The sequence below is a fragment of the Anomaloglossus baeobatrachus genome, chromosome 2, assembly GCF_048569485.1.
Source record: "Anomaloglossus baeobatrachus isolate aAnoBae1 chromosome 2, aAnoBae1.hap1, whole genome shotgun sequence".
Lineage (NCBI taxonomy): Eukaryota > Metazoa > Chordata > Amphibia > Anura > Aromobatidae > Anomaloglossus > Anomaloglossus baeobatrachus.
In genome coordinates, this window is record NC_134354.1 from 513344484 (window position 1) to 513367445 (window position 22962).

The window sequence follows — 22962 nt, forward strand, 5'->3', positions numbered from 1 at the left end:
CGCTCTTTGTCCTAGTCGCTGGTCAGCATAAGGGATCGCAAGCTTCCAAATCCACCCTGGCGCGGTGGATCAAGGAACCAATTCTTCACACATACCGTTCTGCTGGGCTTCCGATTCCATCTGGACTGAAGGCCCATTCTACCAGAGCCGTGGGTGCGTCCTGGGCATTGCGGCATCAGGCTACGGCTCAGCAAGTGTGCCAGGCGGCTACCTGGTCGAGTCTGCACACGTTTACCAAACACTATCAAGTGCATACCTACGCTTCGGCAGATGCCAGCCTAGGTAGACAGGTCCTTCAGGCGGCGGTGGCCCACCTGTAGGAGGAGGCTGTCTGACAGCCCGTTCATGTGGTATCTTTTTACCCACCCAGGGACTGCTTTTGGACGTCCCACTGTCTGGGTCTCCCAATTAGGAGCGAAAAAGAAGAAGGGAATTTTGTTTACTTACCGTAAATTCCTTTTCTTCTAGCTCCAATTGGGAGACCCAGCACCCGCCCTATTTGTTCTTAGGGTTTCGTTTTTCGGGTGCACATGTTGTTCATGTTGTTTCTTAAGCTCTCCGATCGTGTTATCGGATTGAATTTGTTTTTGAAACTGTTATTGGCTTTCCTCCTTCTTGCTTTGGTACTAAAACTGAGGAATCTGTACTCCTACGGGAGGGTGTATAGCCAGAAGGGGAGGGGCCTTACACTTTTAAGTGTAGTTCTTTGTGCGGCCTCCAGAGGGCAGTAGCTATACACCCACTGTCTGGGTCTCCCAATTGGAGCTAGAAGAAAAGGAATTTACGGTAAGTAAACAAAATTCCCTTCTTTGTGATCTAATAATGGAAATACTGGGAGTGCGGTGGTAAAAAAAGGCAGCTCACACGGCTATCCACCCTGTCTTTATCATCCAAGGGCAGCAAGGGTGCTGAGGTACGAAGAGGCTGCTCACCCTACTGTCCACCATATCTTTGTGATCTAATAATAGAGATACCAGGCATGCTGAGGTAAACAGAGGCTGTTCACACTGCTGTCAACCCTGTCTTTCTCATCTAATACTGGTGATACCAGGGTTGCTGAAGTAGGAAGAAGCTGCTCACACTGCTGTCAACCCTGTCTTTCTCATCTAATACTGGTGATACCAGGGTTGCTGAAGTAGGAAGAAGCTGCTCACACTGCTGTCAACCCTGTCTTTCTCATCTAATACTGGTGATACCAGGGTTGCTGAAGTAGGAAGAAGCTGCTCACACTGCTGTCTATTCTGTCTTTCTGATCGAATACTGGAGATACCAAGGGTGCTGTGGTAAGTAGAGGCTGTTCATATTGCTATCCACCATGTCATACTGATGGACAGTATATGATATAAGTTATCTACCTCCAGGTTACAGCAGTACAGCTTGCTACTGCAGATGCTCACAGGCCTCTGTCCTAGCATACTATGACAGGTATCTTTTAGTAAAAAGACAGCTGACATTTTCCATCTATAATGATTAACTCCCTAGACAAAATAATTGTGATTTGTTTATTAAATATATTTAGAAATTAATAATGACCAAGGTTCTTTCTATTCCAAGAGAACCCCTTTACAGGTAATCTGGAATGTCAGATGTCCTCTCTGAGTTTGGCATAAGGTACTGACAGATATGCTGATTTCAGTGGTTTGTCACCTATTCAATAAGATTTGCAGTAACTTTGTCAGGCTCCTCGTTTGAAGCTTAATCCTACAAAGTTACTGGGGACGGCTCATGTATTCATGGTATTAGGTGGCGTGGGGAGCCTGCTTGCCAGACTACATCTTTTACTCTACATAGGTAAAAAGCTGCCAACCATGTTTGAGGGTGCTGGAGGATCCTGCTTCTCATGAATACATAATATGTATAGGAAACTATGCTATAAAATAATCAGGTCCTATCACATGCTGTATAATAGGAAATGTATTACATTGATTTATGGTTTTCTGTGTTTTCGTTGCCAGCATCTGAATCATAGGATGGGTCTGGAGCCAGAATGGACAGATGCACACAGTGATGCAGCTCATTCTCTATTAATATCAAAGAGAAAACATTATTGTGATTATCGACTTCAAATTCTGTCCAAATCTGAATATGAAGAACAGAAAACTCTACTGAATATTCTGGATTGGCCCAGTCCACCACTTGACAAGATTGAGTTCATGAAAAGTACAGATGCAGCTCATAGTCACTTTGTCATCTTACAGTCTCAGTCACCCTTTAAGGTGGGCGATGCATTGGAAGTGCTTGTGAGAATGTATGACTTTGAAGGAAAACCAAAGGACTATGGTGGAGACTATCTGCAAGCAAAAATCTATTCTCCATTCTTGAAAGCTGGTGCAGTGGGAAAAGTGGTGGACCATCACAACGGGTTCTATAGTGTGTATTTTGCATTACTATGGCCTGGCAGGGTGACTGTTTCAGTAATTCTTGTTCATCCAAGTGAAGGAATTCAAGTTCTTCAACGATTACGTGAAGATAAACCAGACAGAGTTTACTTTAAAAGTCTGTTTCGTTCCGGAGACTTTTCTGAAACCACAATGTGCAATGTTTGTCTGCCTGAGAAGCAACCGATATGCAATTTCTCAGACATTACGACTGGAGAACCATGGTTCTGCTACAAGCCCGACAAGTTATCCTGCTCAAATCGAGTAAATCATGCAAAAGGAGGCTACATGAAAAACCTTCTGACTTTCCATGATAACATGTTCTTTCAAAGGTATTTTGTATAAAAGGGGTTATTTAGTTGTTTTACTTTTATGATCCATAATGCTTGGGACTTCTACATAGACAAGGGCTATGGCTGTGGTCTATATTCTGTATAGACCGACGTCCGTGAGGGGTTGTAAAGTGACACAAATCTAGTGGGCCAGTTCGACTCTTCTGATCCATCATTCCTTTCTATAAATTGAATTAGTGTTGATCATCTAGGTTAGAAAGTGCCTTAATTTAGTGTTTTTTTTCCTTTCCCTTTAAGTGGTGTGAACATTAAAGTACCTATCCTGGCAAGTGGTCCTGACACAGTGACTGTACATCCTTGGAAAGTGAAAGGTATTTCTTTTCATAATAAACTAGATTTTATCAAACTTATATATTTTTCCTATGGGCATAAATTTAGAGCAGAACAGACCGATGAGACCCCATCCTCTATTCTATAGAGTTTTAGGGTATATTCAAACAGCGTCTTTTACGCTGTGATCCCAATTACTGCAGCATTTCTGCACCTATTATATACAGTAAATTTAGTTACTTGCATTTATTTTACATGCATTTTTAACACTGTAGTTTTCAACTCTTTTTGGAATGTTATTTATTCTTCAAATAAAGCTGCTTTGTTTCTAATACTCCCTAGTATTTGGCTTTGACAAACCTTTATTGATACATTCATGTGTGAAATACATGCGTTTTTGCTGCATTTCTGCACTAAAACCACACGTGCGGATTTTCCACATTTTGTGCAATTCTATGGGGAAAATCTGCACATAAACCCAGCGTACTGGCAAGAAAAGTTGACGTTGCGGATTTGATACACTTTTGATTTGAAAATTTGAAATGTAAAATGCTGCGTTTTTGGTGCAGCAAAAATTTGCAGCACCTAAAACTTGGTACATCATGGATCATGTCAGGGTAATCCTCGCTGGCTGTCGCGGGCAGCCGGCAGAGATCCCTGCGCATGTTGGCTGATTTGAATAGCTGACATGTGTGCCTCCCAGGCACAAGTGGATCTGCGATCCACCCACGCCTGTTAACCCCTTACATCGGGCTGTCAAAATGTGATAGCCTGATGTACATGCGCAGCGCGGTAAGCGCTCAGCCACCGCCATCAGAAGTCACATGACGTGATCACATGGAGCCGATGGTTGCCATGGTAGCACAGGGTCATGTGATGGCTCCTGTAGCTATCATGAGTCACTTCCTCTCTCTGCCAGCAGAAAGGACAGCAGCATTTCAGCAGATCTCGCTGTGTAGCTGTGATCTACAGAAACGAATGAGCAATCAGACTGCTGATCATTATAGTCCCCCTAGGGAGCCAAGTAAAATAAAAAAAAAATTAAAATTTAAAAAAAATTAAAAACAAAATAAAAAACCTAAAAGTTCAAAATCACCCCCATTTGCCCCATTGAAAATTAAAGGGTTAAAAAAATATACACACATTTGTTATCGCCGCATTCAGAAATGCCCGAAGTATCAAAATATAAAACAAATTAATGTGATCGGTAAACTGCGGAGCCGCAAAAAAATTCCAAACTCCAAAATTATGTCTTTTGGTCACCGCAAATAACACGCGATCAAAACGTAGCATCTGCACAAACATGGTACCGTTAAAAACGTCAGCTCGAGACGCAAAAAATAAAGTCAGTGAGCCTCAGATGCCAAAAAATAAGACTGGTGCTACATGTTTCGGAAAATAGCGCAACAAGTGTGCCACTTTTTTTGGACACGCTTGTGAATTTTTTTTTAACCCCTTAGATAAAAGTAAGCCTATACATGTTTGGTGTTTAAGAACTCGTACTGACCTGAGGCATCACACCTACACCTCAGTTTTACCATATAGTGAGCACTGAATAAAATATCCCAAAAACAATTGTACGATTCACCTTTTTTGCAATTTTTTGCACATGGAATTTTTTTTGGCTGTTTTCCAGTACACTAAATGGTAAAACTCATTGTTTCATTTAAAAGTACAACTCGTCCTTTAAAAAAATAAGCCCTTATATGGCAAGATTGACGGAAAAATAAGAGTTACGGCTCTCGAAAGAAGGGGAACAACAAAAACAAAAAATGGAAAATCGCCTGGGGGTGAAGGCGTTAAGGAGTGGGTCAAGTCTGAAAATCGACTCACTCAGAAAAACTCTCTTCTTTTCTTTTTCATCTCTATTGAAAAATGACAGGTTCTTTTTATGTTCAGTCTTAACTTTCATTTTTTTTTATTAACATAAGGTTACGGGTTCCAAAAACAGCAAGCATTTGCTTATAAGTGACGTTGACCATTCCCAGGTGTTTTCTGATATCTTGTTTACCTAAAAATAAGACAGGGTATTATATTATTTTTTGCTCCAAAATATGGGTTAGGTCTTATTTTCAGGGGATGTCTTATTTTTCTTTTTCCATGAACTACAATGTACATTGATTCTTGAGTTTAAAAAAAATCAACATTTATTCAAATATAATAATGTTATCACATTCTGGAACATTATCATAAGTTTCCAAACCCTGAATTCCATTATGAGATTTCATGAGAAATTCCATACCTGCTGCTGATTGTGAGTACCCTAAGGAGCCTTGTTCAGAATGAAATTCCATATAATTTGATAGCCGTCTTGGGACATTACACCATTGGATTACATTGGAACTTCCAATGCTAGTAGGTGAGGATCATTAAGTTTGTTTTTTTACAAGGATGGGAATTTTTTTTTAGACCCTTTTTAAATTGTACTAGCTGTACTACCTGGCTTCGCCCGGGTTAATAATTGCTGTTAACAAAATAGAATGTATTAACAAAAATGTATTCTGCACACAAAAAACACAAAACAAATAGATAGAAATGTAATTATTAAATTGTTGCCTATATTAAATCTCCAGGCAACAGAAAGCCCTCCCCCTTGACAGTATATATTAGCTCACACATACACAAAATAGACAGGTCATGTGACTGACAGCTGCCGTATTTCCTATGTGGTACATTTGTTGTTCTTGTAGTTTGGCTGCTTATTAATCAGATTTTTATTTTTGAAGGATAATACCAGACTTGTGTGTGTTTTAGGGCGATTATGTGGCGAGGTTGGTGTATATGTGGTGAAATGTGTGCTGAGGGTGGTATATGTGTTCAAGTACGTGGCAGTATGTGGTGCATTTTGTGTGTGTGTTCATATCCCCGAGTGTGGTGAGTATCCCATGTCGGGGCCCCACCTTAGCAACTGTACGGTATATACTCTTTGGCGCCATCGCTCTCATTCTTTAAGTCCCCCTTGTTCACATCTGGCACTGCCCGGGATAGTAACTGTCTCTCTGTTTCTCTCTCATTCTCTGTCTATCTCCCCCTCTGTATATATCTCTCTATCTCTTTGTCTGTCTGTCTCTTTCCCTGTCTGTCTCTGTCTATTTCCCTGTCTGTCTATCTACCGTATTTTTAGCTTTATAAGACGCACCTGATTATAAGACGCACCCCCAAATTTGGTGAAGGAAAAGAGAATTTTTTTTTTAATGTTAAATGGGGTCCATCTTATAATGCCAGTGTCCCTCTAACAAATCATATAGGGTATATGTCCCTCATAGCCCCCCATCCTAAAATTAGCCCCCCTTAATCTGGATATGGCCCCCTTATATTGAATATAGCCCCCTTTGTAATGGCACACGTTCCCCTGTGCTGCCTATGGCCCCCTATGGATTGCATACATTCCCCTGTGCGGCCTATGGCCCCCTATGGATTGCATACATTCCCCCGTGCTGCCTATGGCCCCCTATGGATTGCACACGTTCCCCTCTGCTGCCTATGGCCCCCTATGGATTGCATACATTCCCCTGTGCTGCCTATGGTCCCCTATGGATTGCATACATTCCCCTGTGCTGCCTATGGTCCCCCATGAATTGCACACATTCCCCTGTGTTAGATAGCGCCCCCATGCTGCTGCCCATGGTCCCTATAGATCGCACAAGTCTCCCTGTGTTAGATATCGTCCCCATAGTGCTGCCCATGGCCCCTATATAGATTGCACAAGTCCCCCTGTGTTAGATATCGCCCCCATAGTGCTGCCCATGGCCCCTATATAGATCGCACAAGTCCCCCTGTGTTACATATCAACCCCATAGTGCCGCCCATGGCCCCTATATAGATCGCACAAGTCCCCCTGTGTTACATATCAACCCCATAGTGCTGCCCATGGCCCCTATATAGATCGCACAAGTCCCCCTGTGTTAGATATCGCCCCCATAGTGCTGCCCATGGCCCCTATAGATCGCACAAGTCCCCCTGTGTTAGATATCGCCCCCATAGTGCTGCCCATGGCCCCTATAGATCGCACAAGTCCACCTGTGTTAGATATCACCCCCAGGCTGCTGCCCATAGTAAAATAAAAGACTCTTTCCTTACCTCCTCCAGCGTTTATCTCCCTCCTGTCTCCCTCCGTGCTTCTCTTCCTTACTTCCTGGTTCTCAGTGCGGTCATGTGATCGGCACAGCAGACTGAGATCTCTGCCTGCCTGATCACAGTGGAAGCAGGGACATGGGGGAGAAACGCTGGAGGGGGTAAGTAAAGCTTTTTAATTTTAGAATGAGCAGCAGCATGGGGGCCAAATCTAACACAGGGGGGGCATGTGCGATCACAGGGGCGCGCAGAGACATATAATATGCACCGCTGCCCCAGCCCCTCACTGCAGTGCGATTTCAGCACCACCGTAGATGGACAGCGGCTGTGCATATTATATGAGCGGGAGCAGGAGATCAAATGCTGCCGTCGCAGCGTTCACCTGCCCCTGGCACAGCGCCCCCACCTCCCCTGGACCCTGCAGTGTACATATATATACAGTTAGGTCCAGAAATATTTGGACAGTGACACAATTTTCGCGAGTTGGGCTCTGCATGCCACCACATTGGATTTGAAATGAAACCTCTACAACAGAATTCAAGTGCAGATTGTAACGTTTAATTTGAAGGTTTGAACAAAAATATCTGATAGAAATTGTAGGAATTGTACACATTTCTTTACAAACACTCCACATTTTAGGAGGTCAAAAGTAATTGGACAAATAAACCAAACCCAAACAAAATATTTTTATTTTCAATATTTTGTTGCGAATCCTTTGGAGGCAATCACTGCCTTAAGTCTGGAACCCATGGACATCACCAAACACTGGGTTTCCTCCTTAATGCTTTGCCAGGCCTTTACAGCCGCAGCCTTCAGGTCTTGCTTGTTTGTGGGTCTTTCCGTCTTAAGTCTGGATTTGAGCAAGTGAAATGCATGCTCAATTGGGTTAAGATCTGGTGATTGACTTGGCCATTGCAGAATGTTCCACTTTTTTGCACTCATGAACTCCTGGGTAGCTTTGGCTGTATGCTTGGGGTCATTGTCCATCTGTACTATGAAGCGCCGTCCGATCAACTTTGCGGCATTTGGCTGAATCTGGGCTGAAAGTATATCCCTGTACACTTCAGAATTCATCCGGCTACTCTTGTCTGCTGTTATGTCATCAATAAACACAAGTGACCCAGTGCCATTGAAAGCCATGCATGCCCATGCCATCACGTTGCCTCCACCATGTTTTACAGAGGATGTGGTGTGCCTTGGATCATGTGCCGTTCCCTTTCTTCTCCAAACTTTTTTCTTCCCATCATTCTGGTACAGGTTGATCTTTGTCTCATCTGTCCATAGAATACTTTTCCACAACTGAGCTGGCTTCATGAGGTGTTTTTCAGCAAATTTAACTCTGGCCTGTCTATTTTTGGAATTGATGAATGGTTTGCATCTAGATGTGAACCCTTTGTATTTACTTTCATGGAGTCTTCTCTTTACTGTTGACTTAGAGACAGATACACCTACTTCACTGAGAGTGTTCTGGACTTCAGTTGATGTTGTGAATGGGTTCTTCTTCACCAAAGAAAGTATGCGATCATCCACCACTGTTGTCATCCGTTGACGCCCAGGCCTTTTTGAGTTCCCAAGCTCACCAGTCAATTCCTTTTTTCTCAGAATGTACCTGACTGTTGATTTTGCTACTCCAAGCATGTCTGCTATCTCTCTGATGGATTTTTTCTTTTTTTTCAGCCTCAGGATGTTCTGCTTCACCTCAATTGAGAGTTCCTTAGACCGCATGTTGTCTGGTCACAGCAACAGCTTCCAAATGCAAAACCACACACCTGTAATCAACCCCAGACCTTTTAACTACTTCATTGATTACAGGTTAACGAGGGAGACGCCTTCAGAGTTAATTGCAGCCCTTAGAGTCCCTTGTCCAATTACTTTTGGTCCCTTGAAAAAGAGGAGGCTATGCATTACAGAGCTATGATTCCTAAACCCTTTCTCCGATTTGGATGTGAAAACTCTCATATTGCAGCTGGGAGTATGCACTTTCAGCCCATATTATATATATAATTGTGTTTCTGAACATGTTTTTGTAAACAGCTAAAATAACAACAAAACTGTCCAAATATTTCTGGCCCTGACTGTATACCCCCCCCCGTATATTCGGCTTATAAGACGCACCCCCTAATTTCCCCCAAAATTTGGGGGAACAAAAGTGCGTCTTATAAAGCGAAAAATACGGTATCTCTTTCCCTGTCTGTCTATCTATCTCTGTCACTTTCTCTGTCTGTCTCTTTCCCTGTCTGTCTCTTTCCCTCTTTCCCTCTCTGTCTCTTTCCCTGTGTCTGTCTTTTTGTCTGTCTCTTTACCTGTCTCTCTCTTTCCCTCTCTTTCCCTGTCTGTCGCTTTACCTGTCAGTCTGTCTCTTTGTCTGTCTCTTTGTGTCTGTTACCCTGTCTATGTCTGTTTCTTAGCCTGTCTGTGTCTGCCTCTTTCCCTGTCTGTGTCTGTTTCTTTCCCTGGCTGCATTGTGACACACCAACATTCCATATAAGGGCGTGGCTGCGCATTCTTCTGAAGTTCTGGCTGCACTGTGGCTCCCAGCTCCATTCGCTTTAATTGAGGCAGGTTTTTTGGTGAATAACTGTAAAGCGCAGGGTTAAAATTTAACCTCTAAACATAGCCTATGACGCTGTTTGGGTCCAGAAGTGTGAGTGTGCAAAATTTTGTGGCTGTAGCTGCGTCGGTGCAGATGCCAATCCCGGACATACACAGACACATATATACACACACACACACACACACACACACACACACACACACACACACACACACACGGCTTTATATATTACTAGCTGTACTACCCGGCTTCGCCCGGGTTAATAACTGTTGGGATGGAATGTATAAATAGAATGTATTAACGCCCGGGATAGTAACTGTCTCTCTGTTTCTCTCCCATTCTCTGTCTGTCTCCCCCTCTGTATATATCTCTCTGTCTCTATCTCTTTGTCTGTCTGTGTCTGACTGTCTCTTTCTCAGTCTGTCTCAATCTCTTTCCCAGTCTGTCTATCTATCTCTTTCCCTGTCTGTCTATCTATCTCTGTCACGTTCCCTGTCTGTCTCTTTTCCTGTCTTTGTCTGTCTCTTACCCTGTCTGTCTCTTTACCTGTCTTTGTCTGTCTCTTACCCTGTCTGTCTCTTTTCCTTTCTTTCCCTGTCTGTCTGTTTCCCTGTGTCTGTCTCTGTCTCTTTGTCTGTCTCTTTCCCTGTCAGCCTGTCTCTTTGTCTGTCTTTTTGTGTCTGTTTCTTACCCTGTCTGTGACTGTCTCTTTCCCTGGCTGCATTGTGACATGCCAACATTCCATATAAGGGCGTGTCTGCGCATTCTTCTGAAGTTCTGGCTGCACTGTGGCTCCCAGCTCCATTCGCTTTAATGGAGGCAGGTTTTTTGGTGAATAACTGTAAAGCGCGGGGTTAAAATTTCCCCTCAAAACATAGCTTATGACGCTCTTGGGGTCCAGAAGTGTGAGTGTGCAAAATTTTGTGGCTGTAGCTGCGACGGTGCAGATGCCAAACCCGGACATACACACACACACACACACACACACACACACACACACACACACACACACACACACACACACACACACATTCAGCTTTATATATTAGATAAATACATTAGAATCTACTTGTTCTTATTACTAAATGTTACCATTTCCCACGTCAATAGGCTTGTCGCCAGATGCTTGGTCCAATCGCTGCCAGACTGTGTAGTGATACACCCTATTACCATAACAAGGAAATTAGTAATATACCCTGTTTACAATTTATTTATAGATTTTCATGTAGAACAATGACATCATAGCAGGTTTTAAAGGGAATCTGTCAGCAGGCTTTTGCTATGTAAGCTGAACACAGCATGCTGCAAGGGTTAAAATGTAGAATTCTGGGATGACTGTCTTGTCAAGGTCAATCTGTTGCTTATTTGCTATGTTTGTTTAACCAGCGGAAAGACTAATTGCTTGGACTACAATGTCACATGCTTGGCAGTCCGACGCGCCCCCTCCTGTGCTTGGCACCTCACTGTCAATGTACAGTCTCTATTGAGAGCCTGGTGTGGGCGGGACAAGACTCTCAGCTCTGCTACATAGCTAAATGTAAAAATTCTGACTGTGTTAGAACTGCTGCAATCTGTAATCTAAGTGATACATCATTTGATTCAGAGCCTCTTTACCTACATTATGCTGATCTCAGATGAGGTAGCAAAAACTTGCTGACAGATTCCCTTTAAAAGCAAACTGTTATTTCATGGCTTATACCATTATTTACTAAAACAAGCATGCCAGGAGAGGTGACAGGCCATCTTTCCTCATTCAATTTATTCACTCTATTTTCTCTACCAAGCAGGGCTTTATTTGGCCTTCGTGCTGCCATAGGCACTTTAAGTGGTGGCGCCCCTTACTGACCACTCACCCTATGAGTCTGTGCACACAACATCTATTTAAGATGGATCTACTCTTTATTACATGCGATGAGATGCCCATGGGGCTAGAGGCACTATCATTTACATAGGGAATATGACAATAATAAAACGTTATTTTATTACTTTCATATTACACAATATAACAACACAGAGATGGGTAGGAAGGGGTTAGCAGCTCACACAGGCTGCTGCTTGTAGGTCAGAATGCTTTTTTGACCTGACAGGTTCCCTTTAAGAACTTACTTTTAAGAAAGGACTAAAATCTTTAATATTTGGTCACATGAGAAATATGAAGACTCCATAGATACTAAAAATGATGCCCATCTAGTATTTTAAAGCCTCCTCAAGTGTTCTGTATTACATGCTCTAATAGAGGGGTTAGATGCTGGCCTTCGGGATATATACTGGTCGTTTCCTTTTATTATTCAGTGTATCTAAGTAAATAATGGTTTAATACCAAGAGTCCTAAGAAATCTCAGACTAAAGGCCGCTTTACACGCTGTGATATCAGTACCGATATCACTAGTGTGCGTTCCCGCCCCCATCGTTTGTGCGACACGGGCAAATCGCTGCCCGTGCCACACAACATCGCCCGGACCCATCACACTACTTACCTGCCTAGCAAAGTCGCTGTGACCGGCGAAGCGGTCTGTGCAGCGTTACATCGACGTCACTGAGTGGTCGCCCATTAGAAGCGTAGGGGCGGAGATGAACGGGACGTAACATCCTGCCCACCACCTTCCTTCCGCATTGCGGCCGGAGGCAGGTAAGGAGAGGTTCTTCGTTCCTGCAGCGTCACACATAGCGATGTGTGCTGCCGCAGCAATGAGGAACTACATCGCTAGCTGTAGCAGCAGCGATTTATGAGAATAGGGGGGCATGTCACCGATGAGTGATTTTGAACGTTTTTGCAACGATTCAAAATCGCTCATAAATGTCACACACTGCGATAACGTTAATGCTGCCGGATGTGTGTCACTAACGACGTGACCCCAACGATAAAACATTAACGATATCGTAGCGTGTAAAGCCTCCTTTAGTTCCACCAAACACTAAGAATGGTTACCAGCTTTTCTTTGTGTGCAGGTACAGCTGTCATTCAATGTGTGTGGTTGGGTGAAACAAGACACAAGATTTTCTGTTCCTTTCGGCAGCAATTATAGGGCTCATGCGTATGTAACTGCTAAATTTTCTGCAGCGATTTGAAAGCATATGTGCGTGTCAAATCGCTGCAGAAGCACTGCATAATGGATGTAGGGTTTTTTTGTACAAAAAAAGCCGATTTTATGCGCTCTGGCTGCTGCCTCCACCATAGACAGAGTGGGAGCTACATCCAAAGCGCACGGAATAATTGACATGCTCATTTTATGAACACACGGATTTGGGGCAAAATTTTAGCACCCAAATCGCTGTGTTCATAAAAGCATCGTGTGCACGTCTCATGCACAATCTACATAGATTGTGCAGGGGACGCAGGATGCATGTATTTACGCTGCAATACGCAGCGTAAATACATGCAATTACGCAACGTGCGCACAAGCCTATATTGCTGCCTGACACCTCTCTTATATACAATATGACATCGGGCATCTAAAGGGCCCTTTACACACTGCAACATCGCTAGCGATATCGCTGTAACTTCACCAGTTTTGTGACGTAAAAGTGAGCTCCCCAGCGACATTGCAGTGTGTGACACGCATTAGCGACCTGGCCCCCGCTGTGAGGTCGCTGATCGCTACAAATCTTTCAGGACCAATTTTTGGTCCTTTTTTTTTCCCGCTGCGCAGCATGCATCGGTGTGTTTGACACCGTTACAACGACATCGTTAGCGACTTTTAAAATCCAGCCCGTAAGCGTGCTATAGCGTTCCCTACCAGCGAGGTCATTCTGCAGGTCCGGGATTGCTGGAAAGTCTCTAAACGCTGCTACATCGTTGGCCAGATCTGCCTGTTTGACAGCTCACCAGCGACTGTTTAGAGAATTTCCAGCGATCCCAGCCAGGTCGGGATCGGAGGTGGGATCGCTAGAAAGTCTCAGTGTGTACAGGGCCTTTAAGTTAGTGCTGTACACAAATAGGACAATTACCAAAGTGGATCTTATCTGACGCCCAGCTGGTCTTGACTTGTTCGTTGAATGCTTAGTCAAATATTAAACAGTTATATGCCACAATAAAATAGAGACCTGACAGATCTGCCATAATTGTGACTGTAATCTTTATGCTTCACAAACCTGAGTAAATATTTTTTAAGTCATTTTAAGTTTTAAAATGTGAAGACAATTGATGATTGTTATGTGGCAATGTATCAAATGTATGATTTTCTATTCTCGTTTTTTAGAGAAATATTTTCTTAGCAGCTCTAAGTTTCTTCCGTCTGGTTATTATTATCGAGATCAATGGATGTCTGGGAGAACCATACTGTGGCAGTTCGACCAGTCTTCTGACATCACTGATTGTTTACAAGGGAAGGTGGTGCATTTGTTTGGGGACTCGACGATACGGCAGTGGTTTGAATATCTCACGGATGTCGTGCCAGGTCAGCTTCATTTTGTTTCTCATACATCATAGTATAAAAAGTAACTTGCTTTATAATATCTTCTGAAATAATATTAGCCCTGAAATGTTGTAGCTTTAAAGCCTTTTCTACTTATAAAGAAGTTGTCGATCTTTTCTGGAAATAAATATTTTTACTAAAATGCATGTTTTTAGGGCCAAGAATAATTTATTGGGTTTCATTAAAAATATTGCACAGTTTGGCTTCTGTCGCCTCTGTGCTGTACTGTCTATCGCTGGCAGAATGAGTTAACTGAGAATCAGTCAGTCTGATAGCCAGTGTGTAAATCTTTTTTGTCTTTTTCTGAGCTCTTCTCAGCTAAGTATTCACTACAGACATCATAAAAGTGTAACGTGCAGAAAAACAAAGAGCATGCAAAAAACAAAGTTTTTAGTGAAACGCCATTGCAAAAAATGTCTCAAAAAATGGACAAGGTTTGCTGGAAGCTATTTTATTTTGGTTTTCCAGTTTCTGAGTTTTTAGAGAGATCTCTTCTTTCAAATAATTGTGGATAACAATCTCTTCTGGTCATTTAATGTGCTTGTTTCATCTGAGATCCAGTACAATCATTTACGCTGTCTAGTAACAAAACCTGCACTGGAACAGATGAAAAAAGTCCGACAGAAGTAGTTGTATAAACTAAATTGTATGTCTTCTCATTATACAGTACAATGAATAACCATTAGATTCCTAAAAGAGTAATACTTCATTATTAAAAAAGAGGTTTAAGTCTTTGAAGGGTTATCCACAATGAATATTTATCACCTATCTACAAGATGAATGAAAGTGAGAAGGGGTCTGAAATGAACAGGAGTAGGGCGCCCTGACACTTTTAGTGTTAGGGATTGAGGGAAACCGCCAAGTACAGAAATGGGGGCTCAGGACATTAATCATCTATTCTGTAGATAAGTAATATATATCAATTATGAAATGAATCCTTTAGAAATAAATAATACAAGTGAACATAAGAAGCTTTCCAATATATCTTAACAGATAAATCTCCTACTTTCTACACTTATGAGCCACTTCTTCCTCTCCCTACTATTTACTGAACTCATCATTTACTCTAAAATAAGCTGCTCAAATCTATCTTGGTCAAAGCAAGATGGACTGTCAGCATAAACATGTGATTTAGCAGACTGTGAGGAAGAGCTGTTCTGTACTGCTGACATATGCTGCTCCAAGTGCTTTTGTAGGTCAAATAGACCGAAACATCACATTGGCCTTAAGCATAACTAAAAATTCATTTGTTCTACAAAGTTTTTTGAGTGCCGTAGTATATCTATTTGATGGTAACAAATTTAGGCCTTCAGGCTGCTCACAGTAGCCCAAGTAACATGTGGCTTATGAGTCTGGAGAAATGGCTCCTGGGACATTTGTGACAAATGACCATACACTGGTTTCACAACCAAATACACCTGGAATAAACACTAGACGGTTTCAGGTACTGTACATTATGCTAACCCACACCATAGTCCCTGAAGTAGGACTGGTGTAATATTTCTTGTGAAAGCTCTTCACTGGCCTCACAAGACCGTTTTCAAGGGCTATGATGGTGTAGAGCAAAACAACAAAAAAGGCTGCAATGAAGGTCTATCCTGATCTTGTTCAGAAATGAATCCCAATATTGTCTTGTATGCAATGACAGAAGAGGATTGACTTGGAATCCATGTGAGTGTAGCGCCCCTGAACCCTTCAGGGCACTACTAAGTACTGCATCCTGTCAAAGATGCAGGGCCTACCCCCAGGGACCTGGAAGCCCAGTGCCGGTACCACCAAAACACATAACATCCTCAGTTCCCTCACCCAATCAGGGGGTGACTGACTAGATGGGGACCCAATGGATGGCCACCTAGGGGTAGAGCCGATCCAGTCCACTAGCCAACAACCCGGGGGGAGGAGAAAAACAGTAAGTCAGTCAATAGTGACAGTAGTAGGAGACAGACGTGTCTCGAGACAGGGTCGTGTAGCAGGGACTTGACTTGCACAGGAGAGTGGTTGCCAGGGAGGGTACGACGAGGTACCCCTGGAACCAAAGCACCGACAGGGCCCTAGGTTAGGTGAACGCTTCAAGCTGCCTGACAAATACCTACACAGTGAGGGGACCATCCTGGCCCTCACTGACCCAAGAATCCAGGGGCACCAGCAGTAACGAGAGAGCCAGGGACCGGAACAGAACACTGACCCTACAGGGCTCACACTGCCCGCCATACGGACCAGAGCCTGGCGACTAACAGGAGGGGACCCCCAGATACTTCAAGCCACGGGGTTCCACAAAACTACTGAGAGGTGCAGGGGAAAGAAGCCAACAGGTCACCACACCAGCCATCCAGCATTACCATCGCTGTGAGTAAACAACAGTTGCACTGCATTCCCATCGTGTGGTCTCCGTTCTTTCCACGCCGCACTCAATCATCTACCCCCTGGGGCTCAGCCCTACTTGCGGAGGGCCCAACATCCAAACTGCCATCACCACCAGCCCCAGTGGCCATAGACTGTGCAGAGGCGGCTCCAACTACCTGGCCGCAACACGCAAGTGGCGTCATGACAAAAACTCTTTCATTTCCCCTGTATATAAACCTTTTTTAAAGCGACCCCCAGGGTCACAGAACCGGGCAACAGCCATTGCACACCCGTGACACAGCATCCCCGTACATATATGGCCCGGGACAAAGTACCCCATAGCCCTGGGGCGAGTCAGGAGCAACGCCATTAAGAGGCCTTCATGAAATAATGCAACACCACTCTTACTCTTGGGATTATAGTGTGGGGTGGAATAGTGTAGGGTAGTTGGACCCCTCTAGTTTTCATTCGAGATACTCTAACAAGTCAGCATTACATTGTGTGATGGTTACCTATGTATGCAGGCTCGGACTGGTCCACTGGAAGACATGTGAATCCCTTGTGGGCCTCCATACTGTGCAGGAGTAAGCCACCACCGTCCCCAGCAACATGAGCAGTATGAACCAACAGACATAAGAAGTCTTTTAGAACTGCCAATTAAATACCCCTTATTTCTCTTACATTAGCTCAATGAAGTATAACTAGAAAATGCATATAAACATTTTTTATTGATACAAAAAGCCATTAGATCCATTAAGGGGGAATAATAATTACAAAGTGGTATGATAAAACCAAGTTCAGACAGACACAGGAGAAAACCCCCACAGGTCTACACATCACATCTCTATGCATAGTTTCTTAGGACCATATAATTGCCACATAGACAAAATAGATAAATTCCCAGTTAAAGTAACTAGGGATCTCTCTGTTGCTGCGTTAGTAAAATACTGCACAGCACAACCAGAGAGTCACCATACAATAGGGGAACAAAAAAAAAAAGCACAGTGGCATACAGGTACACCAAGTATAAACCATGCAGACTGCTTACCAGAATAGGACGTGTAGACAGGTGGGGACAAGTCCCAACACGTGTTTCGCGTTTTGCTTCGTCGGTGGACCGTAGACACTGAGGGGGAAGTGAGGGTATATTTGTCTTCCAGAGTCCACATGATGCAGCTCACCTGACGCACTCAGGGTCCTCAGGTGTAATGCTGCAGACGGGGCGGGCTCTCAAGTGCTCCACAGGCTATGGAGAACACTCCCAGTGACGTCATTTACCCATGGAGCACCAAGTAGGGAGACCGCGCCATCTGCGCATGCGCAGACCACGAACCAGGAAGTGCGTGCCACTGTCACCATGTTGGAGACTGGCAGCGCTAAGGGCAACAGCAAATAGATATCTGTGTGCATTTAGCACAAGAGGTCATGCACAATAGCGCCAATCTAAAGATATATAAACAAGGGCATATAGATCACATCAGTATAGCAATAATCAAATATATTTCATCCCAAGGTCTTGCAGTGCTGGATGTAAGTCCATAGGACCCTAGCAAATCGACATGGTTATGTTCCAGCAGGGTAACAGTCGCAACATCTCATCAGAGGGGCTCAGCAGAGGAAAGGAAGACACACTAATGGAAAGATAGTGAAAGAAAAAATATTAAAAATTTAATATGAATAAAACGAGCAAACAGGGACTGGGGCAAAATCTATATCTATTATAGATTGTAAGGAGATAAAACATCCTTTTTTAATTAGTTGTCAGCTGAACAAAGAATGATGAGACAAACAAATAGGAATAACGTTTGGAACACCATTCTAAGTCCGAACTGGGTGCAAAAACCTAAAAAAACATCACTATGGGGAGATAAGGTATGCACACCAGTGACTATGTAAGGGGAATACATGAAATAGCAGAAACTGCTGTGTGAATACTGACTTGAAAAATCCAATAGCTATATGTAAGAGTGAAAATGTGAAAAATGGAATCTGCATTACTGCCATGAACATATGAATCAAGAGAAATTTAGCTACTGAATTGATCAATGCAATAGAACCCCAACACTACGCCAAAGTATTTCTCTACGTTGGGGTCCCTAGCTTGTGTGTGTCCTCTCATGCAGTTAAAAAACTTACCGTGTATGGGAAGCTGAGACCCAGGCTATTTATGCGTATGATATGGATTGGCAATAGGTGTGGTTGGGGAGGGTTCACAAACGAAAAAATACTAACAAATAGGAATAACGTTTGGAACACCATTCTAAGTCCGAACTGGGTGCAAAAACCTAAAAAAACAAAAAGGTGAGACAAAGGTGGCTCTACCTGGGAGAACAGAGATAGGATAGTATACCTATAGGGCAGCAATTGCTCCACACAAAGCAACTAGTACCAGGCAAAAAAGGAAGAAGGAAAACCGGATTAAAGAAAAGAAGCAAAGCTTTGCTTCTCATTCAACCCCTTAGGTGCCACAGTATCCAGAAGGGAGATCCACCGGCACTCTGTTCGTGCCAGTGCCTTGTGGATGTCCCCCCCTCTCAGGCCAAGGTGAACCCGGTCAATATCTCTCACTTTAAGACTCGAGGGATCCGACTCGTGCTTCAACCAAAAATGGCGTGGGAGAGTTTTCAAGGTGTTTATATCCTCCGATTTTACCTTTTTAGATGCTATGATGTCTCCAACATGCTCTCTCGTCCGGGTCCGGAGTTCGCGACTAGTCAGACCCACATATATCAACCCACAGCCACACGTGGCATAATATATCACGCCCGTGGTGCTGCAGGAGATATAGTGTCTGATCTGAAAACTCCTGGACCCGTCCGAGGGATCAAATGAGGTGGCTCTAATGATGTTTTTGTGGCGACAAGCGACACAGGAGCCACAGGGGAAACAACCCCATTTGGGGCATCCTATGTCAAATGGTAATCCACAGAAGGAGACATAGTGACTATGCACTAGGGTGTCCCTGAGACTCCTCCTACGTCGTGCCGTCATCAACGGGCGAGGGGGTAGCATCTTTTTCAAGGATGGCTCGGTCTGTAAGACCGCCCAGTGTCTAGTCAAAATCTGTCTGATGCAACCCCATTGCTGGTTAAATGTTGAAATAAATCTTATCTTGGGCTCATCAGACAGAGTCTTCTCTGGATTGTACCTCAACAGGAGGCGATCACGTGGGGTCTGTTTGGCTCGATGGTATGCCTTTTTAATGGAACCCTGGCTATATCCCCTTTCGGTGAAGCGTACCCGCATTTCCTTGGCCCGCTTCTCAAAAACCTGTCCCTCTGAGCAGATCCGCTTAAGGCGAATAAACTGGCCAGTAGGGACAACATTAATGGTGGTTCTAGGGTGGCCAGAGGAAGCGTGTAATAACACATTCACCGATGAGGGTTTCCTAAATATATCAGTAGTCAGGCGACTCCCATTCTCAGCGGATATAGTCAGGTCCAAAAAATCTATTTTCACTGCGTCAAAACGATATGTCAAAAAAATATAGTAGTATGCCCAATTCACTAAAGCAGACCAAAGCAGTATTTCATAATTCATTCATTCATTCATACAAAAATCTACCTAGTTTGTTATTATTTAGAAGCAGAGGTAATATTTGCATGTAGCTGAACCATGGGACCTCAGAGTTAGTGTTACTCAATGTTACCATGGGTGTGTGTAAGTGTGCACATGTACATAAATACATATGTGTTCTACATTTCTTGTTGCTACAAATTAATATTCTTCTATTTTAGACCTGAAGCCTTTTGACCTGGGAAGCCCTAAGAATGTCGGCCCATTCTTGTCTGTTGATGTTGACCATAATATAATGCTGAAATTCCGTTGTCATGGGCCACCCATTCGCTTCTCAACTGTGTCAAGCAATGAGTTGCGTTATATTGCCAATGAATTGGATGGTATCGTGGGAGGAAAAAACACTGTGGTCGCCATAACAGTCTGGTCTCACTTCAGTACGTTTCCAGTAGAGGTTTACATACGACGCCTTAGGAACATACGAGCTGCTATTCTTCGCTTACTGGAGCGCAGTCCGAACACAGCTATTATCATTCGCTCTGCCAATGTACAGGAACTTGGACCTGAAGTGAGCCTCTTCAATAGTGACTGGTATTCACTGCAGCTAGACACTGTAATGAGGGCTATGTTCTCTGGACTTCACATTAAAATTGTTGATGCTTGGGAGATGTCACTTGCTCACTATCTGCCACATGCATTACACCCTGATCGCATTATTGTAAAGAATCAGATAGATGAGTTCTTGTCATTTGTCTGTCCCAATTGAATACTTGTTACTTTTAAGTATTAATTTATGTTGTTCCTTGAAATAAATTAACTTGAAATGGGAAATCCTCAGGCAGTGTTCACACAATGGGATCTCAATGCATTTTTTGGTGGCTTTTCTACTGGGTTTTTAAAAAATGCACCAAAAAACACATTTCGAACATATCGTGAACATGGCCTTATAGTAACTTCAATTATAGTAATTATAGCATAGGTTTTTCTATAGCTGCTATTCATTCAATTTGCACTAGTATGTTTTTTTGAAGCAGTCTCGATTTGTGGCTCCTGTATGAAGCTAATATTTTACTTTAAAGCCTTTCTCCGGTACTTTAATATTGATGGCCTATCCTCAAGTTAGGTCATCAACACCCGGCACCACTGCCAGTCAGTTGTCCATGGTGCAGGTCAGATGTGATCAGTTGCAGAGCTTATAATGTAGTTGCGTCAACTGCGTATTCGCAGTGGCCAGATACTGCACATACACCCATGTTTTGTGGGTGCTGGGCGTCGCACTTCCACCAGTATGGTATTTAATATGTTTGAGAGTTTAGATCTGAAGACGTATACACTGGCATGTAAAAGTTTAGGCTCCCTTTGTCAAAATTACTGTTATTGTGAACAGTCCAAGCAAGTTGAAGATGAAATAATCTCTAAAAGGCATAAAAGTTAAGGATGACACATTTCCTTTGTATTTTAGGACTATTTTTTTAGGCACATCCGGCGCCGTTAGCGACATCGCAGCATGTGACACCAAGGAGCGACGATCAACGATCGCAAAAACGTCAAAAATCGTTGATCGTTGGCTCCTTTTCATAATATTGTTGGTGGTGCATGCCGCTGGTTGTTCGTCACTCCTGCGCCGTCACACATCGCTATGTGTGACGCCGCAGGAACGACAAACATCTCCTTACCTGCGTTCACCGGCAATGAGGAAGGAAGGAGGTGGGCGGCATGCTCCGGCCGCTCATCTCCGCCCCTCCTCTGCTATTGGGCGGCCGCTTAGTGACGCCGCAGTGACGTCGCTATGATGCCGAATGCACCTCCCCCTTGAAGGAGGGATTGTTCGGCAGTCACAGCGACGTCGCTGAACAGGTATGTGCATGTGAAGCTGCCATAGCAATAATGTTCGCTACGGCAGCGATCACCAAATGTCGCACAAACGACGGGGGCGGGTGCTATTGCGCACGACATCGCAGCGTATAAAGCACTCTTAAGTCTAAACAATGCTCATGTCTAAACAATGGACAACAGCGATGGCTGTATCCATAGAAGTTCTGACAGTGGCAGTCGTGATTTTTCTACATTACTGCTTCTCTACATACTTCTGCACGTCTCTACTGATGCAGGCAGTATAATCTCTTTCATATGTGGCCGAACATTTTCTGTTAATGGTCATGGCTGGAAATGGAAAAAAGCATGTGTGTCATGTATAAAGAGCAAATAATCTTCACCAACTAATAACAAAAGTGAGCAGTGTTATATTGTAAAAGGGTGCTTCGAAAGGGTAACGTAAAGGAAATGTTCACTCATTCCAACCTTATTAGCTTGAAAGTTTCTCTGCCCTTTGTTGCAATGCTCTATGTCCCATAACTTAATTGAACAGGTATTTACCAAATGTATTTTTCTTGCTCCAAATACACGTCTGTCCATGTGTTACTTTTGTGAATTTGATTTATAACCAATAACTGCTTAATTTTGTCAGAAAGTGTAAGTAGATAATAGGATAGCAACGGTTATGTCATGCGAATAGCAACATATCTTTTTGTATGCATCAAGTTTCATTAAACTAAAATATTGTATTCTTAAAGAAGCCATTAAAAAAATTGAGATATATTTTCCATGATGTTGGAATAATTTACTTTTCTATTTTTGTTTTATGTATTAGTACATTTTGTGCAACGTTTTTAGTACAAGTTTCTAGAACCGTCTCAAGCTGATAAAATAAAGTGTTTTGTATTTTTTCTTAATATTTTTTTGTCTTTTTTTAATCATTTCTTTTAAAGCGACTTTTGTATTCAGGTTGCTGTTCATATGAAATATAGGAAGAGTCTTTATCTTTACTGTTTGTGAATTCCAAAAATTTGGCAAGTTACCTCCCCATCTGTAAACGTAAGGTCTCAGCTACATGGAATTTTGTGCTATGTAGATTCCAGTGCCCCCTGGCAAAGCTGACTTTTTAACCTTGCAAAGATTCACTTGGCAGTCTTAATAAATCATTAGGTTGAAGGTGGTTTCACACACATGCTTTTCCTGGTCTGTTTTTTCTATTTTTTAGAGTACCTATCACTTGCATA

General features: G+C 43.1%; 1 protein-coding gene across 1 annotated transcript in view; it reads left to right on the forward strand.

The window, feature by feature from the left end:
- NXPE3 (neurexophilin and PC-esterase domain family member 3) overlaps positions 1-22635 on the forward strand; it is a 41621-nt gene extending 18986 nt beyond the window's left edge. Inside the window, exons 3-6 of the mRNA XM_075336565.1 lie at positions 1956-2710; positions 2969-3042; positions 13829-14026; positions 20125-22635. Coding sequence (XP_075192680.1) covers positions 1956-2710; positions 2969-3042; positions 13829-14026; positions 20125-20669 — 1572 coding nt within the window. The 3' untranslated portion in view covers positions 20670-22635. The remainder of the gene's footprint in view (positions 1-1955; positions 2711-2968; positions 3043-13828; positions 14027-20124) is intronic.
- The last annotated feature ends 327 nt before the right edge of the window (positions 22636-22962 follow it).